Below are 24307 nucleotides of genomic sequence, written 5' to 3' on the forward strand. Positions count from 1 at the left end.
CACCTCCCTGGAAGTAGCATGCAAGTCTCTCCAGCTCCTAGGCGGAGGTGCGACCAGGGTGGCTCCAGCTCCGCAGCTCCCATGGGAGCTGCGCAACCAATGGGGACTGTGGGAGCAGTGCCTGCAGACAGGAGCAGCACGCAGAGCTCCCTGGCCACTCTGTGCGTAGGAGCCAGAGCGGTGTGTCACCAATTCCCGGGAACCGCCTGAGGTAAGTGCTGCTGGGAGCCCTGCCCCACCCTGGAGCCCCCTCCTGCAACCTGAACTCCTCAGCCCCACCCCAGAGCCCAAACCCCCAGCTGGAGCCCTCATCCCCTTTCCACACCCCAACCCCCTTCTCCACCCCAGAGCACACTCCCAACCCCTCATCCCCTGCCCCAGCCCAGTGAAAATGAGTGAGGGTGGGGGAGAGCAAGGGGGGGGATGGAGTGGGCAGGGGTGAAGTCTGGGGGCAGAGCAAGGGTGTTTGGTTTTCTGCAATCAGAAAGTTGGCAACCCTATGGTAAGGGCTCGTCCCTATTAACTTGGGAGGCTGCCGCAAGTTGAATCGGATATGCTTTGTCATTTTATTCACAAAAGGCTTGAGGCTGCTTGAAAACCAAACAATAGCAATATTTAGCCTTAAGAAGCAAAGAGGGTAAGTGTCACTGCACTGAGGAGCTGGAGTGTTGTGGGTAAACAACCCTAATCTGATCAGACATTATATTAAGGATACATTAACAAAGAACCATTTGTTACAACATCAATTGCTTATTAATTTGTTACAGTCCAACTGGTCTATAAGTCATTCACAATCATGTTTTGTATCTACAGTACACCATCCACTGACCAGTTTATAACTATCTAAAATACACATTACTCGGGTCTATAACGGGCTTGCAACCGCTAACACGTAAGCCATTTGAAAATGGAACCTTAATGAGAACCCTGCATATGCAGAGATGAGGGAGTAGTGCTGAATGCTTGTTGACAGATGAGTCACTCCTTGAAAACCCCACACTGCTTCTTTGGCCATTCGGGATATGGTGGGGAAAAGGGTGAGAAGAGAATTTCTTGACCCTCTAAGAGATGAAGGCTCTTCATTATGACTCTTGCTGCCTGTGCGTGCTGGGGTATCTCAGAATAGCATTATCTACTGGACACTCTTTTCTTTATAACTCTATGCACTTTCTGAACTTCAGCCTAGTCCAATCTTATTTACACTTCAAAAATTTCCACTGCTTTTATTCTTCCTATTCTAGATAAAGTGGCAAACTCTCCCCTCCCCATCCCATGTGGATGCAGTTATACCAGTATAGTGTATTGCCAACCATCAGCAAAGCAGAATACCCTAGTGTGTTATAAAGCACCTTATACTGTTATAACTTTATAACACACTAGGGTTTTTACTGGCATAATTATATATATAAAAATCACACCCCGCATTAACATAGTGACACCAGTAAAACTCTTTAGGTGTAGACCAGGCCTTACTCTTATTCAGTTGAGGTACAACCTGAAGAATATTGTCTGTCTGGTTACACTTTGGTTTTGAAGTGTCAAGACTTTTTAATATATCTTTGATTGGGTTGGAAGTCTCTGAATGTGACTGGTTCCTAGAGAACAAACTAATGTGTAATGGTGCACTCCAGCTAAACCTTTAGGCTCCTCTTTGATAGGTTGGTCATCAGATGCTTGCTTTTAAAGGTAGTGCTGGTCTTTCAGGTATGTGTGGCTTTCTCTGATCAGGTAAATCCAGTCTTTGGCTGTTCAGAGGCTGGGTCATTCTCTCTGGCCACCCCGCCCAACTCCTAAGGTATTTTTAAAGCCTCTTTAAGGACAATCTCCACTGCAGTGAGATGAGGCTATTTAAATTGCAACTCCTCTCTAAGCTATTAAATAAAAGCCCAAATTCTCCCCTGCTAGTGATTTTTTTTTTTTTCCCCTCTCACCCCATGTAGGGTTCCTTCAAGGAACGCCACACACTTCCATCATTTTGGGGGGAGAGATTGCGGGAGGGGAAATATGTATATGGGCAACAACAGTTCACCTCTTTCACCCCCCCACCCCAAGAAATGTCTGCACTATAATATACAGGAAGAAGAGGGGTCTTTTGCTCCCTCTCTTTGTGCATGTGTCCAGTGCAGGGTTTCACTGGGGTTCAGGGGAAAAGGATATGGAGAGAGAGGGAAACGTGCACCCATGGAGATCAGTAGTGCAGACAACCTGCCGCCATCTGCAGAGGGGACAATAATTTGAGCCTTTGTAACAATTTCCAGTCTCTTTTGGGTGCAGAAGCCTGTGAATGCCAGTCTGTTCTCTCTTAGCTAGCTTAACTGTTCCCTGGGATTTCCTAAGCCTTAGGCTTAACAGTTACTAGTTCTAGTCATCTGTTACAAACTTCTCTTTGCCACAAAAAACGTTAAGGCAAAATCTAAGGGCTTGGCTACACAAACATTTAGTTTGTGGAGAGCTGGGGTGTAAATCTACTCCACACTAACCTCCCGTGTAGTTGGTGTCCTTGTGTACCCTGCTGCTGCTAAAAGTTTCCTAGTGTGCATTGATCTATTCCCATTTCAAAGCAGCATAGGTGAAAACACACTAGGGGACTTTTCAGTGCATGGCAACAGGATCCACACACAGACATTTGTGTGGCAGATAAGTGTGGGTTAGGTTTACACCTCAGCTTGCTGCAAACTGTAACTCTGATCTCTAACCCCTTGTTTTGGAAGCAGGGCAACTGTTCCAGAGGTTAGTCTGTGAATATTAAATGTCCTTTGCCACATGTATGCATGTGCACAGCCAGGCAGGATCCTTAGGTACACAGACTTGGTTCTTTGTTTGCAGATCACCTTTTTGGGTCCAATTTTGAATGCAGAACTTCAGATTAGGATACAGCATGGTTTCTGTCACTGCCTTCTGTATTTTCTACCCCTCTTATAATGTGCCCATGTATCTCCTTTGCTTAGCTTCTACTTTATGCTGGGCAGACTTAGACTGATGACCTCATCAGTCCATATGACGATTTTTTTTATTTTTACCACTGTGCCAGAAACATAGAACATCCCATGACCTAAATCTGGCTAGTCCCGTAATTCACTGAAATTACTAGTGGGTATTCATGTAGGAAGAAATAAAACTGCCTACAAAGCATTGTCTTCAGCATATTACAACGTTGTCTTCAGTGTGAAAACATCAGTATGCTTCAGTATTCAACCTGATTACAATAGGTCCTCTGTAAAGCAGTGTGAGGTTCAGGGATAAGTGGAAATATATAACCCAACAAGTTGACACAGTCCAAAACGTAACATGTCTTCAGTATGGAACAAGAATGACATTCAGCTTGATGTGTAAATTATGGTGCAATTAAACTTGTGAAATACTCTGCTGGATATGTACAAAGCTGGAGACTAATACAGGACCAAGTTGGAACGTAAATATGCCAAAATGAAAATAACATCTTAGTTCTGGAAATTAAATGACAAGGCAATGTCCTTCTCCTTCATAATAATAATATTAGTCTAAAAATAATATGTAAAATTATCATCCTCATCTACATTTGTAACAGCATAATACTTATTTCTTTAACAACATTTCTCTTTATTCATACAGCTTTTAGGAACTGCAGTCCTTGCAATTGGACTATGGCTTCGGTTTGATACGCAGACAAAAAGTATCTTTGATATGGAATCCAACAACTCAAACTTCTATACTGGTAAGCGGTGAAGTAAAGTATTTGAGTACCATAAATTCCCTTCCTACAAAGAACTTTCTGATAATGGGCTCTGTCTTCTTTAACCTTCACAACAACTTGCCAAAGTGCAATACTCAATTGTTGTCTGAGATTTTAAGATGTTCAGGTAAATATGGTGAGTCTGGAATAAGCACACCTCTCTTTCAGGGTACTTGGTACCATGTGGATGCCTACATGCGCACACTGGTTTAGCATGCAATGGAGATCTAAGATATCCCATAGAAGAAGAGCACTAATAGACCAGTTTTGCCTCTTTGGCTGGCATTAGAGATGTGTGTCTGTGCTTACACTATGCTTACCAGTCCTAGAGACCTCTCTAGAACTGATGAGATAGAGCATGTGTTTCCCTGTGTGGAGGACTGGCTGATGAAGGACAGTCCCTTGGAAGGGATCCAAGAACTGGCCTATATCTCCAGCAGGGTGTGAGTCACTAGAGCTTCATTCGAAACTGAGTTGCTATTTGTGCAGTGACTTGAAAAAATTACAGTGCAATAAAAGTTTATTACTAAGCTCCCAAAGTCTGAACTTAGAGGCAACAGGAGTATGTATGAATCTTGGTAGACCTGGCTCACGTCAAAGCTTTCAAACCCCAGAATATCGTGATTTGGCACAGAAGATGATCCAGAACCAGACAGTCTCAGCAAGGATCATGGTTGTGCACATTGGGCCTCATTGATGCAGTAATATGTTTGGTAGCCTTGGCACATACTCAAATGAGGCAGCCTCCATAGAACCTGCGGGACTTGTTCATAAGCTCACAGATTCATTGCATCCAAGAGTTTGCATCCTATCCTTTACACGCTGGCGTGAAGGGAGCTGAAGTACCATCTTGCATCTACCAGTAGGAAGAGTCCCAAATTCCTCTATTCAAAATTGTATTCCCTGTGGATTCACAAAGGGGATAGGGGGCTAGAACTAGAGCTAGTTAGAGTATTCAATCTGCTGAAAGCTCCTTCTGAACCACTCTTTGTGACATTTTATCCCTCAGGTATAAGGTTAACCTTTTTGGATCGCTTGGTAAACTGGGGACAAACAGTATAGGTTTTAATACCACTAAATGTAAATATGTACTTCTAGGAACAAAGGATATAGGCCAAAATTACATGAATAGAGACTCCGCCCTGGGAAGCAGTGATTCTGAAAAAGATTTGGGAGTCATGCTGGATAATCAGCTGAATATGAGTTTCCAATGAAACGCTGTGGCCAAGAGAGTTAATGCAATTCTGGGATGCATAAACAGACGAATCTTGAGTAGGAGTAGTGAGATTCTTTTACCACTGGATTTGGCACTGGTCTGGCTTCTGCTGGAATACTGTGGCCAGTTCTGGTGCCCACAATTCAAGAAGGATGTTGATAAATTTAGAGAGGGTTCAGAGAAGAGTCAAAAGAATGATTAAAGGATTGGAAAATTTGGCTTATAGTTACGATTTTGTCAAGGTTATTGTTAGTTAAAGTCACAGACAGGACGCGGGCAATAAACAAAAATTCAAGGAAGCCTGCTACCTGCCTGTGACTTTAACTAAAAATAATCGGGGGGAGGGAGCTGACGGGGGATAACTGAAGCCTGAGGGTGGAGGAGGAGGCCACCACCCACCGTCCCGTGGGGTCTCGGAGCTCCAGGGCCCCCCTGTAGGGGTGAGGCGCAAAATGTCGCAGAGGTCTCTGGAAGTCATGGAATCTGTGACCTCCATGACCTAATCTTATCCTTCTAGCGGGGGTTCTCAAACTTCAGTGCGCTACAACTCCCTTCTGACAACAAAAATTACTTCACGGCCCCGGGAGCGCGGACCGAAACCTGAGCCCTATGGCCCCGGGGGTAGAAGGAGGGGGCAAAGCCAGAACCTCACCTCTCTGGACAGGTAGGCCAAAGCTCAAGGGCTTCAGCCCCAGGCAGGGGGCCTGCAACCTGAACCCCACCACCCAGGGCTGAAACCCTCAGACTTTGGCTTCAGCCGTGGGCAGTGGAGTTCAGGCTTCAGCCCTAGGCCCCAGCAAGTCTAAGCCAACCCTGGTGATCCCTTTCAGGTCCCAACCCAAGTTTGAGAACCACTGCCTTATAGTGATAGAATCAAAGAACTCGATCTCTTTAGTTTATTAACATAAGAACGGCCATACTCTGTCAGACTGAAGTCCATCTAGCCCAGTATCCTGTCTTCCGACAATGGCCAAAGCCAGATGCTTCAAAGGGAATGAACAGAAACAGGTAATCATCAAGCGATCTATCCCCTGTTGCCCATTCCCAGCTTCAGGCATACAGATGCCAGGGACTCCATCCCTGCCCATCCTGGCTAATAGCAATCGATGGACCTATCCTCCATGAATTTCTCTAGTTCCTTTTGCACCCTAGTATAGTCTTGAACTTCACAACATCCTCTGGCAAAGAGTTCCACAGGTTGACTGTCCATTGTGTGAAGAAATACTTCCTTTTGTTTGTTTTAAACCTGCTGCCTATTAATTTCATTTAGTGACCCCTAGTTCTTTATCCCCCTTAGTCATCTCTTTTCCAAGCTGAAATGTCCCAGTCTTACTAATCTCTCCTCACAGGAAAGCTGTTCCATATCCCTAATCATTTTTGTTCTTCAAAGAGAAGGTTAGGGGATGACTTGATTACAGTCTATATGTATCTACATAAGGGACAAATATTTAATAATGAGCTCTTCAGTGTAGCAAAGACAGATGTAACATGATCCAAGGCTGGAAGTACAACCTAGAAAAATTCAGACTGGAAATAAGGTGTAAATTTTTGACACTGAGGATAATCAACCCTTAGAATAATTTAACAACGGTCATAATGAATTCTCCATCACTGCCCATTTTGAAATCAAGATTAGGTGGTGGTGTAGGTTCTTTCTGTTTTTCTTTTTTTTTTTTTAAAAAAAAAAAATAGTCTCGGAATTATTTTGAGGAAGTCCTATGGTCTGTGTTACACAGGAAGTCAGACTAGATGGTCAGTGGTCCCTTCTGGCCTATGAATCTACTTATGGAAGTGACTCCAGTTGCCCTCGTGACTGGTATTGCATTCTCTCTTCAAGGATATGCTAGTGCTATGGTTGCTTCCTGAATTCCTCTCAAAGATGGTGTTAGATTTCCACCTTTAATCCTTCTTTCAATATTTTTCCCGCTCTAGAAATCTGTCTCGGCAAGGCCCTGCTGCGCAAGTCATGTAAACAGGCTCTCTGAGGGCTTAAGCTGCTTCAGATAAAATACTAAAGTCCACTTGGGCTTGTGTGCGTCAACTTTTTAGAATTAGTTCTGCTTTCTTCATGACCACTATACCTAAACAGCTTGTTTCATTTCATACTTGTTTCATTGTGTCCATGAGGAAAATCTGCTACTTCAATGTCTGTAGAGCCAGTTGAAGACTTTCTGATGGAAAAACACTCCACTGGAAAATTCTGATTCGACAAAATCAAAATATTTCACAGGAACATATCAATTTAATTGCATTCATCAATGAAAAAATATTGAAGTTTTTTGCTTCAATGAGGTCAAAGTGGTTCGTTTTGACTTTTTCATAATTTTTATTATAAAAGTCAAAACAGCATTTCACCTTTTGTCAAACTTCAGTATTTTCAGAAACTTTTTGTTTTGCAGAAAATTGACTTTTTTTTTCTTCCCCATCCCAATTTAGGATGAGAGGAAACTTTCTGAAATGTCAGAATATCCTGCAGAATGGAAATTCAAGTTTCAACCAACTTTATCTATATATATCTGGTCTGTCAGTTCACATCCAGGAAACTTGTAGGACAGCTCCAAAGTTTTCTCTGTGTGTGTGTATATATATGCAGATTTTAAACTGAGCATTGATTATTAATATTAAGTTGCAGTAGTTGATCAGCCATGGTACTCATGCTGACAGTTTCCAGGTTTTGTACTGCGTATCAGGGTCTGGGAGTACAGAGCCTTTACTGAAGGGCCTCCTACTCCAGGACAGGCTGATCTCCACCCCTTTTGAGTAGCTACTTCCTAGGTCTGAGAGCGCACCATAGTCAATTTACTCAGTCACTTGATTCTTGTTGTGTGGGGGTGGCTGAAACTTTTTTTTTCCCATTCCTCTTTTTAAAAGGCAGAGGAGGCTGAATTTGCTGTGGTTGTAGAGAATGCCAGTTTAGCTAGCTAAATTGTAGTTTTTGTTATGCTCATGTGCCTAGAGGATTCCAAAAGGCACTCGTTCATTTAAAAAGGAAAAACCACTCTTAAGCTCTATATCAGATGGCTGGCTCCTTTTTCCTTCCACCCACATTCTTGTGGAGCCAGTAAACCCTAGGTTAGAGGTAAATCGCTAACCTCATCTGCCTCCAGTCAGAACAATTGCAGCACAGCCCATGATTCTACAAAGAATAACTTGCAGGATTTGGTTCTGGCATAATTCCAGGCTTTCCCGATATGGGTTTGGAAACATGGTCCTGGGATGAGATGTTCTCTGCCCCTTGCCTAGTAATAGGCTTGGCAGAATTACATTGGGTGTTTTTGTTTTTGTTTTTTTGTTTTTTATAAATTTTAGCAATTAATACTTATCTTTACTTTTACAGTTGTGGGGGTGGTCAGGGCAGGGCTGTATGGGGGCATCATGTGTGGCCAAGGAGCCCAAGACGCACAGGTGCAAGGTAGATCCTGGTCTGGTGGAGCCAAGACCCCAGGCCAGGGCCGTGAGAAGGAGGACGACAAGTACCTGGCTGTAAAGGAGGCCCCTGCCCAGGGATGGAGCCATTCAGCAGCAGAGTGGCTTCCCCTTGCTGCCCTGTCTGGAGGTCTCCACTCTGCCCCACCAGGGCGGCAGCTGTCCCCATATCTTGTACCTGCAGGGACCAGTGCCATGGGCCCTGTAGCCATGCAGGAAGCCCTTTGCAGCTCCACTGCCACGGCCCCCCTCGCGCTCTACCGTGATAGCAGAGCTGCAGAGGGGTCTCTCTGCACTGCTGTGTGGCCAGTGATGCCCAATCTCTGCAGCAACAAGGGGTGGGTGTGGGGGTGTGTGTGTATACGCATGGGGCGGGGGGCAGGCTGTACGCATGCCAGCTGTGACCGATGGATATTTTTTCACTGATTTTTGGCGTGTCAGCTAAAATCAATATTTACTGACACCCATCTATTTTTACATTGGATCTTGCCAAGCCTACCTATTAATAATGTGTCCTAAACAAACTGGGCTTAATGACTTGTGGAAAAGGTGGCAGAGGGGTTACCCATCTTATTGCTTCTTTGAACAGAAACATTTGTTTCTTCATTACCTTTTTGGGGCATGTTCAGATGCATTCACTCTAAAGAATTAATCCCCTGCGTTGCTTTGAAAATGTCAACCGTAGTAACTTAAACCACGGCAAAGGCAACTACTTACAAATGCTATTGCCCTGAGGAATCTATTAAAAACGAACTACAGTCTTACAATCCCTTATTGGTGAGTACTTCACCAGCTTTGTTTTCTCTTTACCCCCAGGGGTTTACATTCTAATTGGAGCTGGCGCACTCATGATGTTAGTTGGTTTCTTGGGATGTTGTGGTGCAGTGCAAGAGTCGCAATGCATGCTTGGCTTGGTAAGTGTTTTTCTTCACTGTAACAGTTGATCTTGGGCTGGGATGTGTTCTGCAAATGGAACCTTCAAGCCTTTTAATAAGGCGAGAGTGGGAATGTCAGGCAGCAGATTCTAGCTCTCTTCCACTCCAGTTATCGCTTGTTTTGAAGCTTTACTTCTCTTGTCCTATAGATTTATTAACCTAATACTAAATTGAAATGACCAGCATTTGAAGTCCAATCTGGCTTTATTCCCCATCAAGCATATTCTGTTCAGACAAAGCAAGCTAAAATACGGATATGTGCCGCAACATTCAAGCGTTAAAAGACGAGGTGAGGGATGCCTGAATGCAGAACTGATGGACCGTGCCATTATTGGCACGGTTCGGCATTTTATTCTGAATACCGTATAACCAATACATGTGACGCAGATAATAGACAATTATATAAATTGCACACGTGGCACTTAACCTTAGTTTTCCTCTTCAAAAGGCCTCAGCCATGTGAGCCAACAGAAGAACTGCTATAGTTACCAGTAGTCCTAGGCACCACTCTTTCTGAGTGACTTATGGGAGGACAGCATAACTCACCTATATACAAAACCAGTACATCCTATCAGCCTCTCCCTGTCTCACAATTAAATAGCTGTGCGTAAAGTCTTCTGTAAATCTTCACAAGGTTAACTGCAGATCAGCACCGGCTGCCATTACAGCTGGGAGAAAGAACAACTCATAGTTTGCTGTGTTCAAGGAAGAAATCCATTTCCAGAAGACTCTTTCAAGTGATACGTGTTGGTTTTCTGATATTTTTAACTCCTCCCTCCACCCCTTTCTTTAATGCTTTTAAATGCTAGCAGCAATTTGATCCTCCCTGGAAGTTAGTTAAACACGCAGACTTCCTTTGTGCGAGATGCCGTGCAAAGCTCCTGACTGCTTAGGGTCACTAAACATCCCACAGTGCAACTTCTATTGCCTAAAACTATCTGAGTTGATGGGTCTTAGAGCAGCGGTGGTGACAGAAATTGGGAAAGAACACTTGTGAGAGAAGGAGGACACAGGCAATGTCTACATTACAGAGCCTGTGCTGGCATAGCCCCCATAGACGCAACGTACACGGATAGAAGGAATTTTGCTGCCCGTGTGTATGGACACACGTTCCCCAGACAACATGGTTTATGCTGACAGAAGCACTCGTCTGTCAACAGAGCTGCATTTGCTTGAGGGTTTTGTCAGCATAGCTGTGTGGGTCGGGTGTGGCTTTTTCACACCGATGGCACGTATATAGCTATGCCAGTATAAGTTTAAAGTGTAGACCAGCTTTTAGGCTCTGTCTACACTACAGCAGCACACATGCAGCACTGCAGCTACACCTCTGTAGCGCTTCAGTGTAGATTCTACAGCTCTGGGGGGAGGGGTTCTTGCACTGCTGTAGTTAATCCACCTCCCTGACGGGCAGTAGCTAAATCAGTGGAAGAATTCTATCGACGTACCGCTGCCTACAACTAGGGCTATATTGGCTTAACTGCGTCTCTCGGGTGTGGACTTCTCACACTTCTGGCTGACCTCGGCATCTTGTAGCTGCTCCACAAAACAATAGAATTAAAGCAATGACAATACACCATTAGTTCAGTTTTCATAGTTCAGGAGTGACCAAAACGTGTGACTGGCTTCTTTCAGTACACACGTTGCTTCTAAAGTCTCCCTCTGCCATAATCCTTACTACTCTTCCATTCACATTGCAGAGCCAGCTTAAAGGTGTAAAACCTGTCTCCATCACCACTTAAATCCACCACTCCATCACCACTTAATTTCTGAAGTAAAGATCCTGGAACTGGCTTTAAAGTAGTACCACATCCCAAAATAAAAACCCCTAGGAACAAAGTCTAGTTGTATTTCCTCTTTTTCTCTCCGCCTCCCCATACATATGTTATTTAATTTATTTCTTTAATCCAGGAAATGCTTCACGATTTACCCATTGAAATGCACATGATTTGATAGGATTACAGTAATTGTACTTTAGAGATGATATTTAGGATTTTAGATCAACTAATTTTGAAAAAACTACTCCTTACAAAGTACTCACAATAAACACCTTGATTTAATGACATAAATCTCTCTTCTCTTCTAGTTCTTTACCTTCCTTCTCGTAATTTTTGCCATTGAAGTAGCTGTTGCCATCTGGGGATTTGCAAATAAAGAGACGGTAGGTTTTTGACTATTGCAAGCTCTTGGCACTGAATATTTCCTCAAGAACTGAAAACATCTTCAGCTATTTTAAGATCACACAATTAGTAGGACAATGCAAAAGACAAATAATAGTTTCAGTGGCATGTAAACACAAAATATCTTTCCCAAAGATGCAAGAGGTATAATGGGTCAAATTTTTTAAATGTCCCGTGATACAGGAGAATTTTCTTAACCCTTACACTTCCCCACAACTACGCAGTCTCTCTCCAGTTCTCAGCAAAGACTATGGGCATGTCTACATAGGGAAATTTATCAGTAGCATGATACCTTTATAATTCCCTGTGTAGACACTTTTCTTATTCCAGAATAAGAGTGTGTCCACACAGGCAGCTATACTAGTATAAATGTAAAAGTATAATCGGTTGTATTTGGCTGGTAAATCTCCCTGTGTAGACAAGCCCCAAATCACAGATTCTGTATTGAAAGTCCCTATTCTTATGTACTACAATATACTATAATCTAAAAACTGAAATTACTCTAACATTAAGATATACTCTGTATATATCATCCATGCTCTTTAAACTTTGAAAACTCTGGAAGAGATTCCCAGGACCAAATTAGCAAGGTTCTGTTTTACTACAATTAAGACACTGTATAGTAATTGACTTCAGCCCCAATCCTGCAAACACTTAGGGTACATCTACAGGAGCAAGTCTCCCAGCCCAGGTCAACAGACGTTGGCTAGCGAAAGTCGTGCTGGCACTCTAAAAGTAGCTGTGTAGTCAGTGCATTTAAGTTGTGGCTCAGGCTGTGAAGTCCATCCCCCTCCCTAGGCTTCGGAGCCCAAGTTCCGGCCCAAGCCACAACATCTACACAGCTACTTTTAGCACACTAGCATGAGCCCTGCTAACCCAAGTCTGTTGACCCAGGCTCAAAGGCTTGCTGCCTCAGGTTGTGTAGACATACCCTTTAGGCATGTGAGTAGTCCAATTAACTTCAATGGGATGACTCAAATGCACAAAGCTAAGCCAACACATATGTGGCAGGATCAGGGCCCCAAAAATTTAAGCATCTATGAAGATGTCTGAATTGGTAGCCTCCCTTGTTTTTCCTCCTCTTGTACAACAGGGAAACTTGTCCATTGCTGAAACAAGGCTAGATAAGTAAACATTTGCTCTCATGTATCCGCTGGATGAAGTCTTAGTTTTCATCCCCATCAGATTCCCTCAAGATTTAGAGGGACACTATAAAGCTGGTATCTTCTTACTCATTGTCAAGTATCCGAGCAGAACCAAAACCACAAATTGGAAGTACTAGTATGATGTGTCCATAACCATCTTTCACTGTTGTAACTCTTATCCTGCTATACCTCTCTTCTCAACTCCTCCTTTTGCTATCTCCTTATTGTTCTAAGGCTCGTGCATATTTTTAGAGACCTATGATGCTAACTTCTTTGGAAATGGAAGGTGGTTACCTCTTCCTAGGATGGAGCATTTAAACTGTAAAATAGCTGGTTTAATTACTTTTTGTCCTGAAGAAATTTACTATAAGTAACATAAGTCAAGGTAAAACAGGGTTATAGCTTTGCGCTATTTTTGTAGATTATTGATGAAGTACAGAAATTTTACAAGGAAACCTATGATAAGAGGAATCAGCCAGCTGCTAAAGAAACCCTGAAAGCATTTCAACATGCAGTAAGTATATGGTCACACTTATTTCTTTTAAATGTACAAGATGTCTGTTTTTAAGAAGCTGGGCATAATACATTTAAGAATGAAGTGAAACATCATTTCTTAATTATGATGTCTAGCCTTCTTCTGTTTTGGCAATTTCAGTCTACAGACAGATGGCAGTTTGAGGGGGGGAAACTATTAAGTACCCACACAATGTGTTTGGTTTTTTGCCTTTTTTGTTTTTAGTCTCTAATAATGGTGGTCATGGTGACAAAGATTATACAGTTTAAAGTTTAAAAAGGTTTTTGCTTTAACAGTCCCAACTTTTTGTGAGCTCCTGACCATCTGAAAACTTTTCCTTTGGATCTGGAATTTAGGACGTCTCACATACTTGATCTTGGCCCAAATTCATGGGTGTTTTTTGAGTTTGAGCCATCCCCATTTAAAAGATTTATTTTTGTGAACAAACTGTTCAGACATCTTTAGTCTAAAACTTCATTTGTCACTGATCCTCAATGGAAGTTTCTCTGCTAAGACTGGGGGGAAAAAATAGACCAAGTTTTCGTTGACGACAAGATTAGCTTTCAACACACGTCTTCAATTTTTGCTGACTTTTAAGATGCGTATTAGTTTTGGGTACAATGTACTAATTCTGATACATCAAACGCATACCCATGGTGCTATGAAACAGCATGTGTAAACAGTGTAATGCCATCTTTGCACAAATGTGGAACTGCACAAGCCAACTAGATTATTGAACAAGCTCCTCTGACTTCATTAGATAATATCCATAGCAAACTGTACACAGGATTTAGTCACAGATTCTTCTGGGTGTGGGTTAGATGTAAAGAAATCTATTTTTTTTTTTTTTTTTAAATTGAGAAAATAAACAGAAGTTTGGAAACTACGGTTCCTGTAGTAATGTTGTGTCATAACATAAACTGTTGCATACGTGCTACATGACAAATGCAATCACTTTTACTATTAAAAGAACTCTTTACTTCCTGACTTATTCAAATTCTCACTCTTAATGTAATGCTAACAGACACTTTAAAATAAAACTGTTAGTGGCACAGTCAAACTGACTGATGTAACTTAAATATTTTGAAACTCTCCTATCTGATATTTGTGTTTACCAGTATAAAGTAACCTGTCTTGCTTGTTGTTTTAGATTTTCTATTTTCTCTTGTAGTTAAACTGTTGTGGTCTCACAGGAGCTCTTGATCAGCTGTTGACGGACACCTGCCCTAAGAAGGAAGGATTGGAGACACTTACAGTACAGGTAACTGAAGACTGAATTCATTGCATATAGTGGTTCCATGCCATTACACCTACATTTGACAGGGAACAGACTAGAGAAGCACACTTCTGGATAATGAACTATGGGTGAGATAATCCCCTTCCCTGGGAAGACTCCCTCCTTCTCCCTCTCCCCCCCCCCCCCCCCCCCCAGGGTTGGTGGTTGGTTGGTTGGTTGTTTGATATCCAGGATGCAGAGCCACTTGTATCTAGTTGTGATGGACGGGTGGGGGGGGCTATACTACCAGTCTGGAAATGGCAAAGCATGCAGCCTCCTAAGGACTAGTAGAAAATCCTGATCACATGCCTGTGCAACGTGAGTCGTATACACATTGAAATTAATGGGAGTTGTGCCACTGACTTCAGCGGGTCATGATTTCACCCAGAGCGTCTGCATGCTCGTGTTCAGGTCTTCACAACCCTTTTTCCTCTTCCTGCTCCACACCCCTTCCTCAAAGGGTCCGCGGCAATGCTGCACTGTGGCTTTGCAGCCATAGCTCTGCAGCTGGGATGAACAGAGCATGTGAAAATGAAACGGCAGGTCTTAATTTAATGAGAGGGGAAAAATAGCACTATCCTTGGAGGAAATTGGTGGGCTTCCTCTAGGTGAGCACATCATATGGAGCAAGTGCTCTTCGGCTCTGGCTACCCCATGAAATCATCATAGAATATCAGGGCTGGAAGGGACCTCCAGGAGGTCATCTAGTCCAACCCCCTGCTCAAAGCAGGACCAATCCCCAACTAAATCATCCCAGCCAGGGCTTTGTCAAGCCTGACCTTAAAAATATCTAAGGAAGGAGATTCCACCACCTCCCTAGGTAACCCATTCCCAGTGAAATCACCACCCTCCTAGTGAAAGGTGCCACAGCAGTTGAGATTAATACAGATCCCTGTAGGATCCTTCTGGACCACTCAGCCTTTTATCCTTCCCATCATTCCAACAAATTCTTTTCTCTTTTAAAGAAACCAAAACTACTCTCTACACTGCCGCTGAAATTCCTTCTGCCAGCTTTTAATCCATGTATTTATGGGCGCTAATATGCATTAACTTTTCAAGTAAAATCCATGTGAGACTCTCGGATGTACAGATACAGTATTGTACATCAACCACATTTCCTTCCTGATTAACATGAATTCTATCAACGCCTTCAATTTAGCTGATGCAGCTATAAAACTGTGCTCCTGACTTTTTGTGGCACTTGTATCCTCTAGGTGCTACTGAATTCCACCCATTGTTTGGGTTACTACAAGCATGTGGTGTCCCACAACGTGAAGCAATACGAATTAGAACCACAACTTAGAATGCTCTGTAAGGACTAGCAGCTTCACGTGTCCTCACAGTTCCGCTTAAAAGCACGGGATGCTTGCGTGAGTCAGTTGGAATTCAGAGGGCTACAGGGGAGTGTTCAAGGGTTGCTGGGGGTCAGGGAGCGGGGAGACCAGAAACCAGATAAATGGTAGAATTTTGAATCTTATTTATTTTAAACATTCGGCTCACTGTGCTAGCACATGTTCTAGTGATATGATGCCTGTTACCACTAATAGTATAGATTATACAGTTACTTTTATGTACCTCAAATAGGGAGAAAGAAAGCATCTAAGTGCAACCTTCTCCAATTTTTTTTTTTAATGGGAGTTAAAATTTCAGGCCTCTTTCTCTCTCTTTCTTATGCCTCTGTATTCCATGCAGAACATAGGGCCTTCACCACTGACTTCCATCTTTGCCGGTCTCCTGCTGCAGTCTTAGCTTCTTCCAGTGTCATTTTTGGTAGCTTTCTGTTGTGTTTCCATGTTTTATCCATGGCCCACCTCATCCCCTTCTTGTCCTGGGGGTTTCAGATTAATGCCTCTCTTATGATGCTCAGGTGTTTCCTCCATGTATGTCTTAGCCATTTCCATTTTCATTTGGTCGTTTCCTGTCTTCTCCATTTCTGTTTCATTCTCTAATAGTGGTGTTAATGTGTGATATTTTTTTTCTTTTCTTTTTTTTAATTTATTTATTTTACTTTTTGGCCATCTGATATTGAGGATTTGTCGAAGGTAGCTTTTTATGAAAACTTGGAGTTTAGATTAGTAAGGTCTTAAGTCTCCAAATTTCAGCACCGTATTGTAAGACTGACTTTACAATGGTGTTAAATATCTGAAGTTTAATTTGGAGTGTAAGACTTCCCTATAACCTGAGAGCTGTGCTGGTGAGGGCATAACTCCTGGCAGGGTAACCTGTGCCAAACAGGTCAAAACCAGTGGTTCTCAAACTGTGGGCCGCTTGCGGCCCAATCGGCACATAGTTGTGTCCCATGTCTCATCTTCAGGGCCATACAGGTTGTATTGGATGCAGCCCACATAACGCGTGTATGCAGTCCACAATGGTAAATAGGTTGAGAACCACTGAGCTAGACTAATCGCAGTCCACTGGATGTCTTGGTAAAGCCTTTGGAGTAAGCTAATGACCTATTCCTGTGTGTTTTTTGTATTAAGTCATTACAGAAACCCTGCTTCTTTAGCTCAACAAAACTTCTGGCCTAAAACAGGGCTAACCACTGTGGGAAATGAGCTTTGAATCCTAAATTTTGGAACAAAACAGTGCTTTAGCTCATTGCATAGGATCCACATAGGGCTTTGCATTGGTTTAACTAGTTTAAAACAACACATTTAGTTAGGTGCAACTCTGAATACAGATGAGACCACAGTTGCTTGGCTTTCAGTCACTTGTGATGTCACAGTTTCACTAATTCTCCAGTTACCATGAGTTGTGTACACAAGACACTTATTTTAAAACTGTAGTAACAGTTCAAGTGCTAGCACAGGTCAGCCACTACAGTATTAACAACTATGTTGTATAGGGCTGCTCCAAGCAGGGTTTGGCAATGTGTCAGCTAAAAAGTTAGCAGCTGCTGGTAACGTGTACACACTAGTACTTCCACCATTGTTGCTAAATCATTGGCAATATGGGCTGGAAATTCTAGTGTGGGAAAAGCCTACCCTAGACAAGGCCTTTTTCTTTTAGGGTAGAAAAGACCTGAAAGTTGTAGTGTACAAGAGAAGCAAGGGGGCAGGGGGGAGAATTGTGGCATCCATTTTTAAAGGCAACCTGCTTCCCCTTTCCCACCATTCTTTGCAGGCCAGTTTCCGGAGATAAATATTGGCTTCTGTTGTAGTTGGATCAGGTTCAGCATGTGCTGTCTGATCAGGTCACCGTGTAGTGCTGCTCATAGCACCACATACTTTTGTAAAAGCCAAAACTGCACATAGGTAAAAGAATATTTAAGATAAGCTTCCCCCCCTCCCCCACACACGCACCTTTTTTCTTCTTCTTTTCAGTCGTGCCCTACAGCCATTGAGGAGGTCTTTACTTCTAAATTGAATGTGATTGGAGCAGTTGGCATTGGTATCGCTGTGGTAATGGTAAGTTTCTTGATGTTTTCGGTCAATTGAATCTGATGGGAAATTATGATGGCCTTCTCAAGTTAAGATGTGCTTTTTCCACTGATCTGATACCTTACACTGAGGATCTAATCCTCCTCTCCTCCTTCCTCACACACAAATGTCACCAAGAACAATCCTGCCTCTATGATTGCAGTACAACAGAGTGTGCCTTGTGTTGATTTAAACTATGTAGTCTGCCATCTGAGCAAATGGTATTTACAGATATGCTTTGGTTTTCACTGTAAATACTCTAGACCCTAGGGACCCTAGAATTGTGAGCCAAGAGCAAAAATTGTGTACTTTTTCCCTTTGTGTTTTACTTGAGAGGTTTAATTGAAGACTGATACTTTGACTATAATACAACTGCATCTTTTTCCTCTCCCACTCCACCCCAGAGAAAAGTCTGATACTAGTATGTTCCCCTTCTTCCTTGCTAGCTGTTTACCCAGCCAGTCACATCATGAAAACTGGACTAAGAAAATGAATTTTTAAAAAATTAGTTTGAAGTTAAAGTATCTTGCCTCCTCTCATGGGTAATATAGTGCTCAGGCACTTGGAAATTTGTGCCAGGCAGAGAATGAGACTAAGCTGTATTAAGAACAACTGTTTTTAATAACTCACTTAAATCCTGCATGCTGTCTCCAAAGAAATTGGTGGAAAGTCTGCACTTCCTAGCGTAGCTGAACAACGCACAACCTGATAGCCCTCCACACGCTGCTGCCCAAGATTGGGGTGGGGACCTTTTTACAGAGGGCACCTCAGGTTATCTACTCCTCTCTCAGGGGAGAGTGCTTTTGTGCCTTCCCTTGCCCTTAAGATCAAAGAGAGGTCATGGTGGTGGCTTTTATAATGGGGGGGTGGGAGGGCTCTTAAAGGGGAGAGGTGGGTAGGGAATAAATAGCTGTGAAAAAGAACACGGCCTATAGGCCAGAGAGAGCAAGAGCACCCACACTTACGTTTTTAGGAGCGCTGCATCACCAGAAAGCTAATCTTATAATGTATTCTAATTGAGTCTGCTTTCCTTTTCCAGATCTTTGGCATGATCTTCAGTATGATCCTCTGCTGTGCTATCCGCAGAACCAGAGAAATGGTTTAAGGGATATAACGAAGAAGATCTCTGCACTCTAGAAATGTCTGTTATTAACTTTAGCATTCTTAAAGCATTTCTAAAATTATATATTTGTTACCTTTTTTAATGCTTTATTTGGTACTGATGTTTTACTTATTGCTTTTTATGTTTATAAAGATTTAAAAAAATCCAGTGGTAAAGGGTACTATATTTGTTAGACCAAAGTCAAAGATATTGTACATAAAACAATTTGTCCTTAAATGGCTGTCTGGTTTCTTGAAACTCATCATAATCAGGATGTAATTTATGTTGAAGACAATTTGATACTTAATAAAGATTAAGACCTGAAATGCGGAGTGATTAGGTTCTTAATCTTGCCCACATGCATGCGCCCTCCATTAAACCGTGTTGTCAGCAGTCTGCGCACAGAAGGTTTGGAGACTGAACCTGCACAAGTTTCTGCTTGGAGAAACCTGCACCTCATCCCTTTTCCCCTCACCCCTTTCTTGATAAGGGTGACATGATGGGGGGAGAATAGCTGGCAGTGAGAGGCCATCTGACCTATTAGCATTATTACAGCATTGCGATAATTAACATTAAATGGGTAGCATAAAGCTAAGCGCCTTCTTTCAGTTTAATGTAAGTGTGTCAAGGCCACCCTTTGGGTGGAACCTATTACAATTTATATTACAGTGCCTAGGGGTCCGAGCCCATGATGGGGGCTCCTATGTGCTAGGTAGTGTACAAATATAACAAAAAGACAGTCCCTGACCCAAAGAATTTCCAGTCTTTTCCACCTCTTAGACCTGAAGAGTGGCTCTTTGAAAGTGAAAATGCTTCATTTTAACACAGTGAGTTAAAAGCACACAGTTACATTTGGCAAACAGCTCTGTCCATGAAGAAAAGGAGGACTTGTGGCACCTTAGAGACTAACCAATTTATTTGAGCATAAGCTTTCGTGAGCTACAGCTCACTTTATCGGATGCTTTTTCTCTCTTTACCTCAAGTGTTAACTCACTGTTAGCAAAAATTCAATAATTCACAAACAAAAGTAGCTGGCATCTATCACAAAATGAACACTACTCAAGTGGTAGCAACTACTGTACTCACTTGTAACTCGCTCACACCAAAATGATACAAGGGATGAGCTTAGCAAGGTTCTACTGTAAAATGCGAAAAGGTAAATTAAGGCAGCATTTAATGGGGTTGCCAGGTTTGGTTGGACATATTCCTGGAGGGTTCATCATATAACACTCTTTAATTAAAAAGATTAATCTCGAATTCCTGGAGACTCCAGGACAATCCAGAAGGGTTGCCAACCATAGTAAGGGTCAGAGCTTAAAAGCAAAATGCTTAACTAAAAGCTTGGCTTCCCATGTTATTGTCAACTTTGCTACATTAGCTATACAGTGCTTTGGTTTTTGGGTTTTTTTTTTTGTTTTTGTTTTTTTAAAATGTACACTGAGGAAAATCAAGCATTTAAATTAGGAAATGACAAGTCCAGGTTGAATGTTGACTCTTTACTTTTTGTGCATATGTGTGTAAAGTGAAGCTTTTAATTACGTTGTTTCCCAAATACATTAACATTGCACAAATTCCTTTAAAATGATTAGCATTTTAAGGACAGCAGGGAAGGATTCTGCTGTGTCAGTGAGACACTTCAAACTGTCCAGGCTGTAGCCTCAGAGCAGCTGCCTTAATGTCTGGCTTTATAGAGAGAACCTGCAGTTATGTCACAATGCTTCACTAAACTTCTCAGTCAGATGCTCACTGGGCATGCTCAGATTACTCAATGACTTAATTATGTGTTCTTTCCCCAAACCTACCACAACATGTTGTTTAGTCTATTGTGTGCCAAATTTCATATTTCCATCTGAAAACAAAGTAATAATAGAAACAATTTTTCAGTCTTAATTATAGTGGCTGCTTCCAACAACCATTGTAACTGAAGCATACAGAAACAGACATTTTAAATACTGCAGCTGTGCCAAGGTTAAAAGCTAATACTGCCATGGAACCTTTAGTTTATGAATTATCAGCCTTTTCTGCAGGTACATTCTGAACATTGCATTAAGGTTGGGAGTGGGAGGCTGGCAGAGGTTCTGTACAAAAAAAAAAAAAGTTTTAGCTAGAGCCTTCGATTGTCAGAAGACTTGCACTCTAATTTCTACTTTGCATGAGCCTGCAGTGTGACCTTCAGCAAGTCACAGCACCCCTGTGCCTCAATTTACCTTTTCCGCACTGTTTGTCTCTTACTTAAACTGTAAGGTCTGAAACAAAGACTCTCACTAGGTGGGTGTGCAGTGCCTAGGGGCCCTGAACTCAACTTTAGGGGCTACTGCAACATAAAGAATGTGTTTACTACTCCGTTCTCTGCACAGGTGTGGAGAAGCAAACATTAAGGTGCTTATTGTTGCTAGATTAAGTAATGTTCACCATGCCATGTGAGGGTGCATATATTTCTTAGTAAAGTCTGAATTTCCTGCACCATCCCTGCTCCTCTTAAAGCTTAGCTCAATTTGCATTGATTGAATGTGTTCATGCCTCCATTTTATGTGGAGAATTGTATCCCGGCATGTACTTTAAGGAACGTCATATATGCTGTTCATGCTTAACCTGCAGTTTTTTCAAGTGTTCCTAATTTTATTTCAAAACCAACAAGGCAAATCATGCATGTGCATTGTTCAGGATGATGCTAATAACATCACTTCTCTAGCACGTGTTATCCTCCAGCTTCACTCTGCAAATTACACAGACAGAAAGGGCTTCAAAGCAAGCAGGGCTAGGCTCCGTTCCCTCTTTGAATGGAAACTCCCTGAGGGGAAAACCTAATGTGAGGCTGGAACTGGTGACTCAGGAGGTGACACCCTTCCTTCAAACATGGTACTCTCCCAGTGCCACAGCATGGAGGCAGGGAGCCCTGTGTTGCAAGAGGTGCCATATTTAAGATGAGACCTAACAGAGAACCTGGACACTTGTGTACCATTTCAGTTTTCACAATAGACCTACCAGACTAGACCAGTGAAAAAAACCTGTAAGTATGCTCTGGCTCTGCTGACCTAAACCACCTTCCTTTGGTTTCAGCTGGGTTCATTCTTCTCTTCCTCTTTTAGTATTGTTGACCTAAACATATAAACTACCCCTCCCTGGGCTTCACTTCAGGAGTAGGCATTTGAGCAACACAAACACCAATTACCATATCTGGGGGGAGGGATGGCTCAGTGGGTTGAGCATTGGCCTGCTAAACCCAGGGTTGTGAGTTCAATCCTTAAAAGGGCCATTTAGGGATCTTGGGCAAAAATAAGGGATGGTACTTGGTCCTCCTATGAAGGTAGGGGACTGGGCATGATGACCTTTCAAGGTCCCTTTCAGCTCTATGGGATACATATATCTCCACAGTATTGTAAGACCAGTACAAAGGCATATAACGAGGATGCTAAAATATTCTGGTTTTGTGGTGCTGTGGCCTGTTGATTAAAACAAGAAGTAAACCTCCACGGGCATAAATGGGTTCCACTGACTTCCCATATTGCTACTCTGACTTGCACAAACTGAGGATCTCTCCTCCACACTCAAATGTAAATTAACCTGCTGCCCAATGAACTTCTGTCCAGGTGCTTGCTTCCATAGCTTTTTCCTTCGGAACTTCCAGGATGAGTTTTCTGTCTGCTTCTCCATCTTCACATCATCCTCCCCCTTAATTCTGTTGTGGACAGTTCCCTTCAAGGCACCTTGTGAGGGGTGATGCCATGTGCACAAATGACAATTAAATACACTCATAGAAAACCTCAAGTATTGTAAGTAACAAGGGAAGAGCGAACTACCTTTCCCCAGGGAGAGGCTGGAAATGTGACACGAGAGTTTTAAAAATTGGACAGTGCAAAAAGCTCATTGTCCCTTTAAGAAAGGGAGCAGCAGGGAAAGTGCAGGGAGCCTGCAGCCATGCGGAAATGTGCCCTGGCTTTATAGGAGTGCACACACTGATAGTGTCTGCTGGCCTGCAGAAGAGTAAAGAAATCCCTGACGTTATCCATGCCCGTGCCTTCTCCATTCTACACAGTAACACTTACAGATGTTTCCAGGCCCTCAGGGAGGGAATAAGAAGGGTGGTACTGTTTATCAGAAAAACTACTATTCAAACTAAGAAACAGACAAGTGTGAACATTAACTCAGCACAGTCCAGAGCTAAGTATGCTGGGTTTCTATGTTTAGAAGGTGGCTTGTGCCTGAGGGCTGCTGTATAATTACTATAATCATATATTAATCCACATCTATGGTTTCTGCTTGTCAGCAGCTGTATGAAAATGACCTAGTTCAACCTAGCAGCATTCAGGACTTCTTCAAGCACTAGCAAAAGTCATTTTTAAATGACGCTAGAGCATCTACAACATTTGCAGGCTTCGTTAGCCAAGATAAAAATAGATGAGTAAGATTTTCCAATGTGGGACACAGACTTCTACATTCTAGTCTTGTAGAAAATGAATCCACAAGGCAGCCATTCACAGAATCTGAATGTTTCACTTTACTAAGTGCTTGTGTGATGTTCAATAGATATTCAAACTGAGGCTAAGTAGTGACCTTTTATGCATTTCTCTTAACACTGGCTTTATCACAAATTTCCAGCAAATCCAGTTGCCACAGTCCTGCTGTTTTGTTGTATAGCAGAAACAGCTCTTGCTAATCTGTGAGCATTAAGTATGGCAGAACTATTTGATTAAGATGTTTATGTGTATTGCAGGGATGTGTGAGGATGTTATAAGATTATAAGATTGTTCCACGCAGAAAGAAAATCCAAGTTTGTGACTGGTTGAAAAATCAAGCGCCATGTCAATGTTTCTTCCACCTCCTTTGGACTTCATGAGTGCAGTTTGGTAAAAGCCCATCAGTTTGTCTTTGAACACCTCTTCTTCCAAGTATTCAACAACACATTCCAAATCTCCCCTCTAATCTCCTCAGTGGAATGTTTTGTTAAATAAAAATTGCATTTAAATTCAAGGCCATGTGAGGGTGTGAAGACATAACGTACGGTACTTATATGGTCCCCGTCACCACAGTGTCTGAGCACCTCACAAGCTTCAATGTATTTGCCCTCAACACCCCTAGGAGGGAGGGTAGTGCTGTTATTGTCATTGTACGGATGAGGAACTGAGGCACAAAGATACTTGTCCAAATTGCATCAACCAGGGAATCGATGCTGGGTCACCTGCGTCCTAAACTACTGTTCTAGCACTGGACAGTCCTTCCTTCCATTCCATAAATATGTATCCTGAGATACGGAGGCTTCATGCTTCAGTGAAGATCAGGAATGACCTGAGATCAAACATCACATTTATTTATGTTCACTTCAACAAAAGGGGCAATATCACTTTAGGGCAAGATTGATGCTCACCCAACATGCCTGTGCAGGGG

The 24307-nt window shown here is 42.4% G+C and overlaps 1 protein-coding gene across 2 annotated transcripts in view; it reads left to right on the top strand.

The window, feature by feature from the left end:
* CD9 (CD9 molecule) overlaps positions 1-19248 on the top strand; it is a 32685-nt gene extending 13437 nt beyond the window's left edge. For both annotated transcript variants that reach the window (XM_073315059.1, XM_073315070.1), the window contains exons 2-8: positions 3592-3694; positions 9171-9268; positions 11373-11447; positions 13033-13125; positions 14297-14386; positions 17725-17808; positions 18860-19248. In XM_073315059.1, coding sequence (XP_073171160.1) covers positions 3592-3694; positions 9171-9268; positions 11373-11447; positions 13033-13125; positions 14297-14386; positions 17725-17808; positions 18860-18925 — 609 coding nt within the window. In that variant the 3' untranslated portion in view covers positions 18926-19248. The remainder of the gene's footprint in view (positions 1-3591; positions 3695-9170; positions 9269-11372; positions 11448-13032; positions 13126-14296; positions 14387-17724; positions 17809-18859) is intronic.
* The last annotated feature ends 5059 nt before the right edge of the window (positions 19249-24307 follow it).

The sequence above is a fragment of the Lepidochelys kempii genome, chromosome 1 (genome assembly GCF_965140265.1).
Source record: "Lepidochelys kempii isolate rLepKem1 chromosome 1, rLepKem1.hap2, whole genome shotgun sequence".
Classification (NCBI taxonomy): domain Eukaryota; kingdom Metazoa; phylum Chordata; order Testudines; family Cheloniidae; genus Lepidochelys; species Lepidochelys kempii.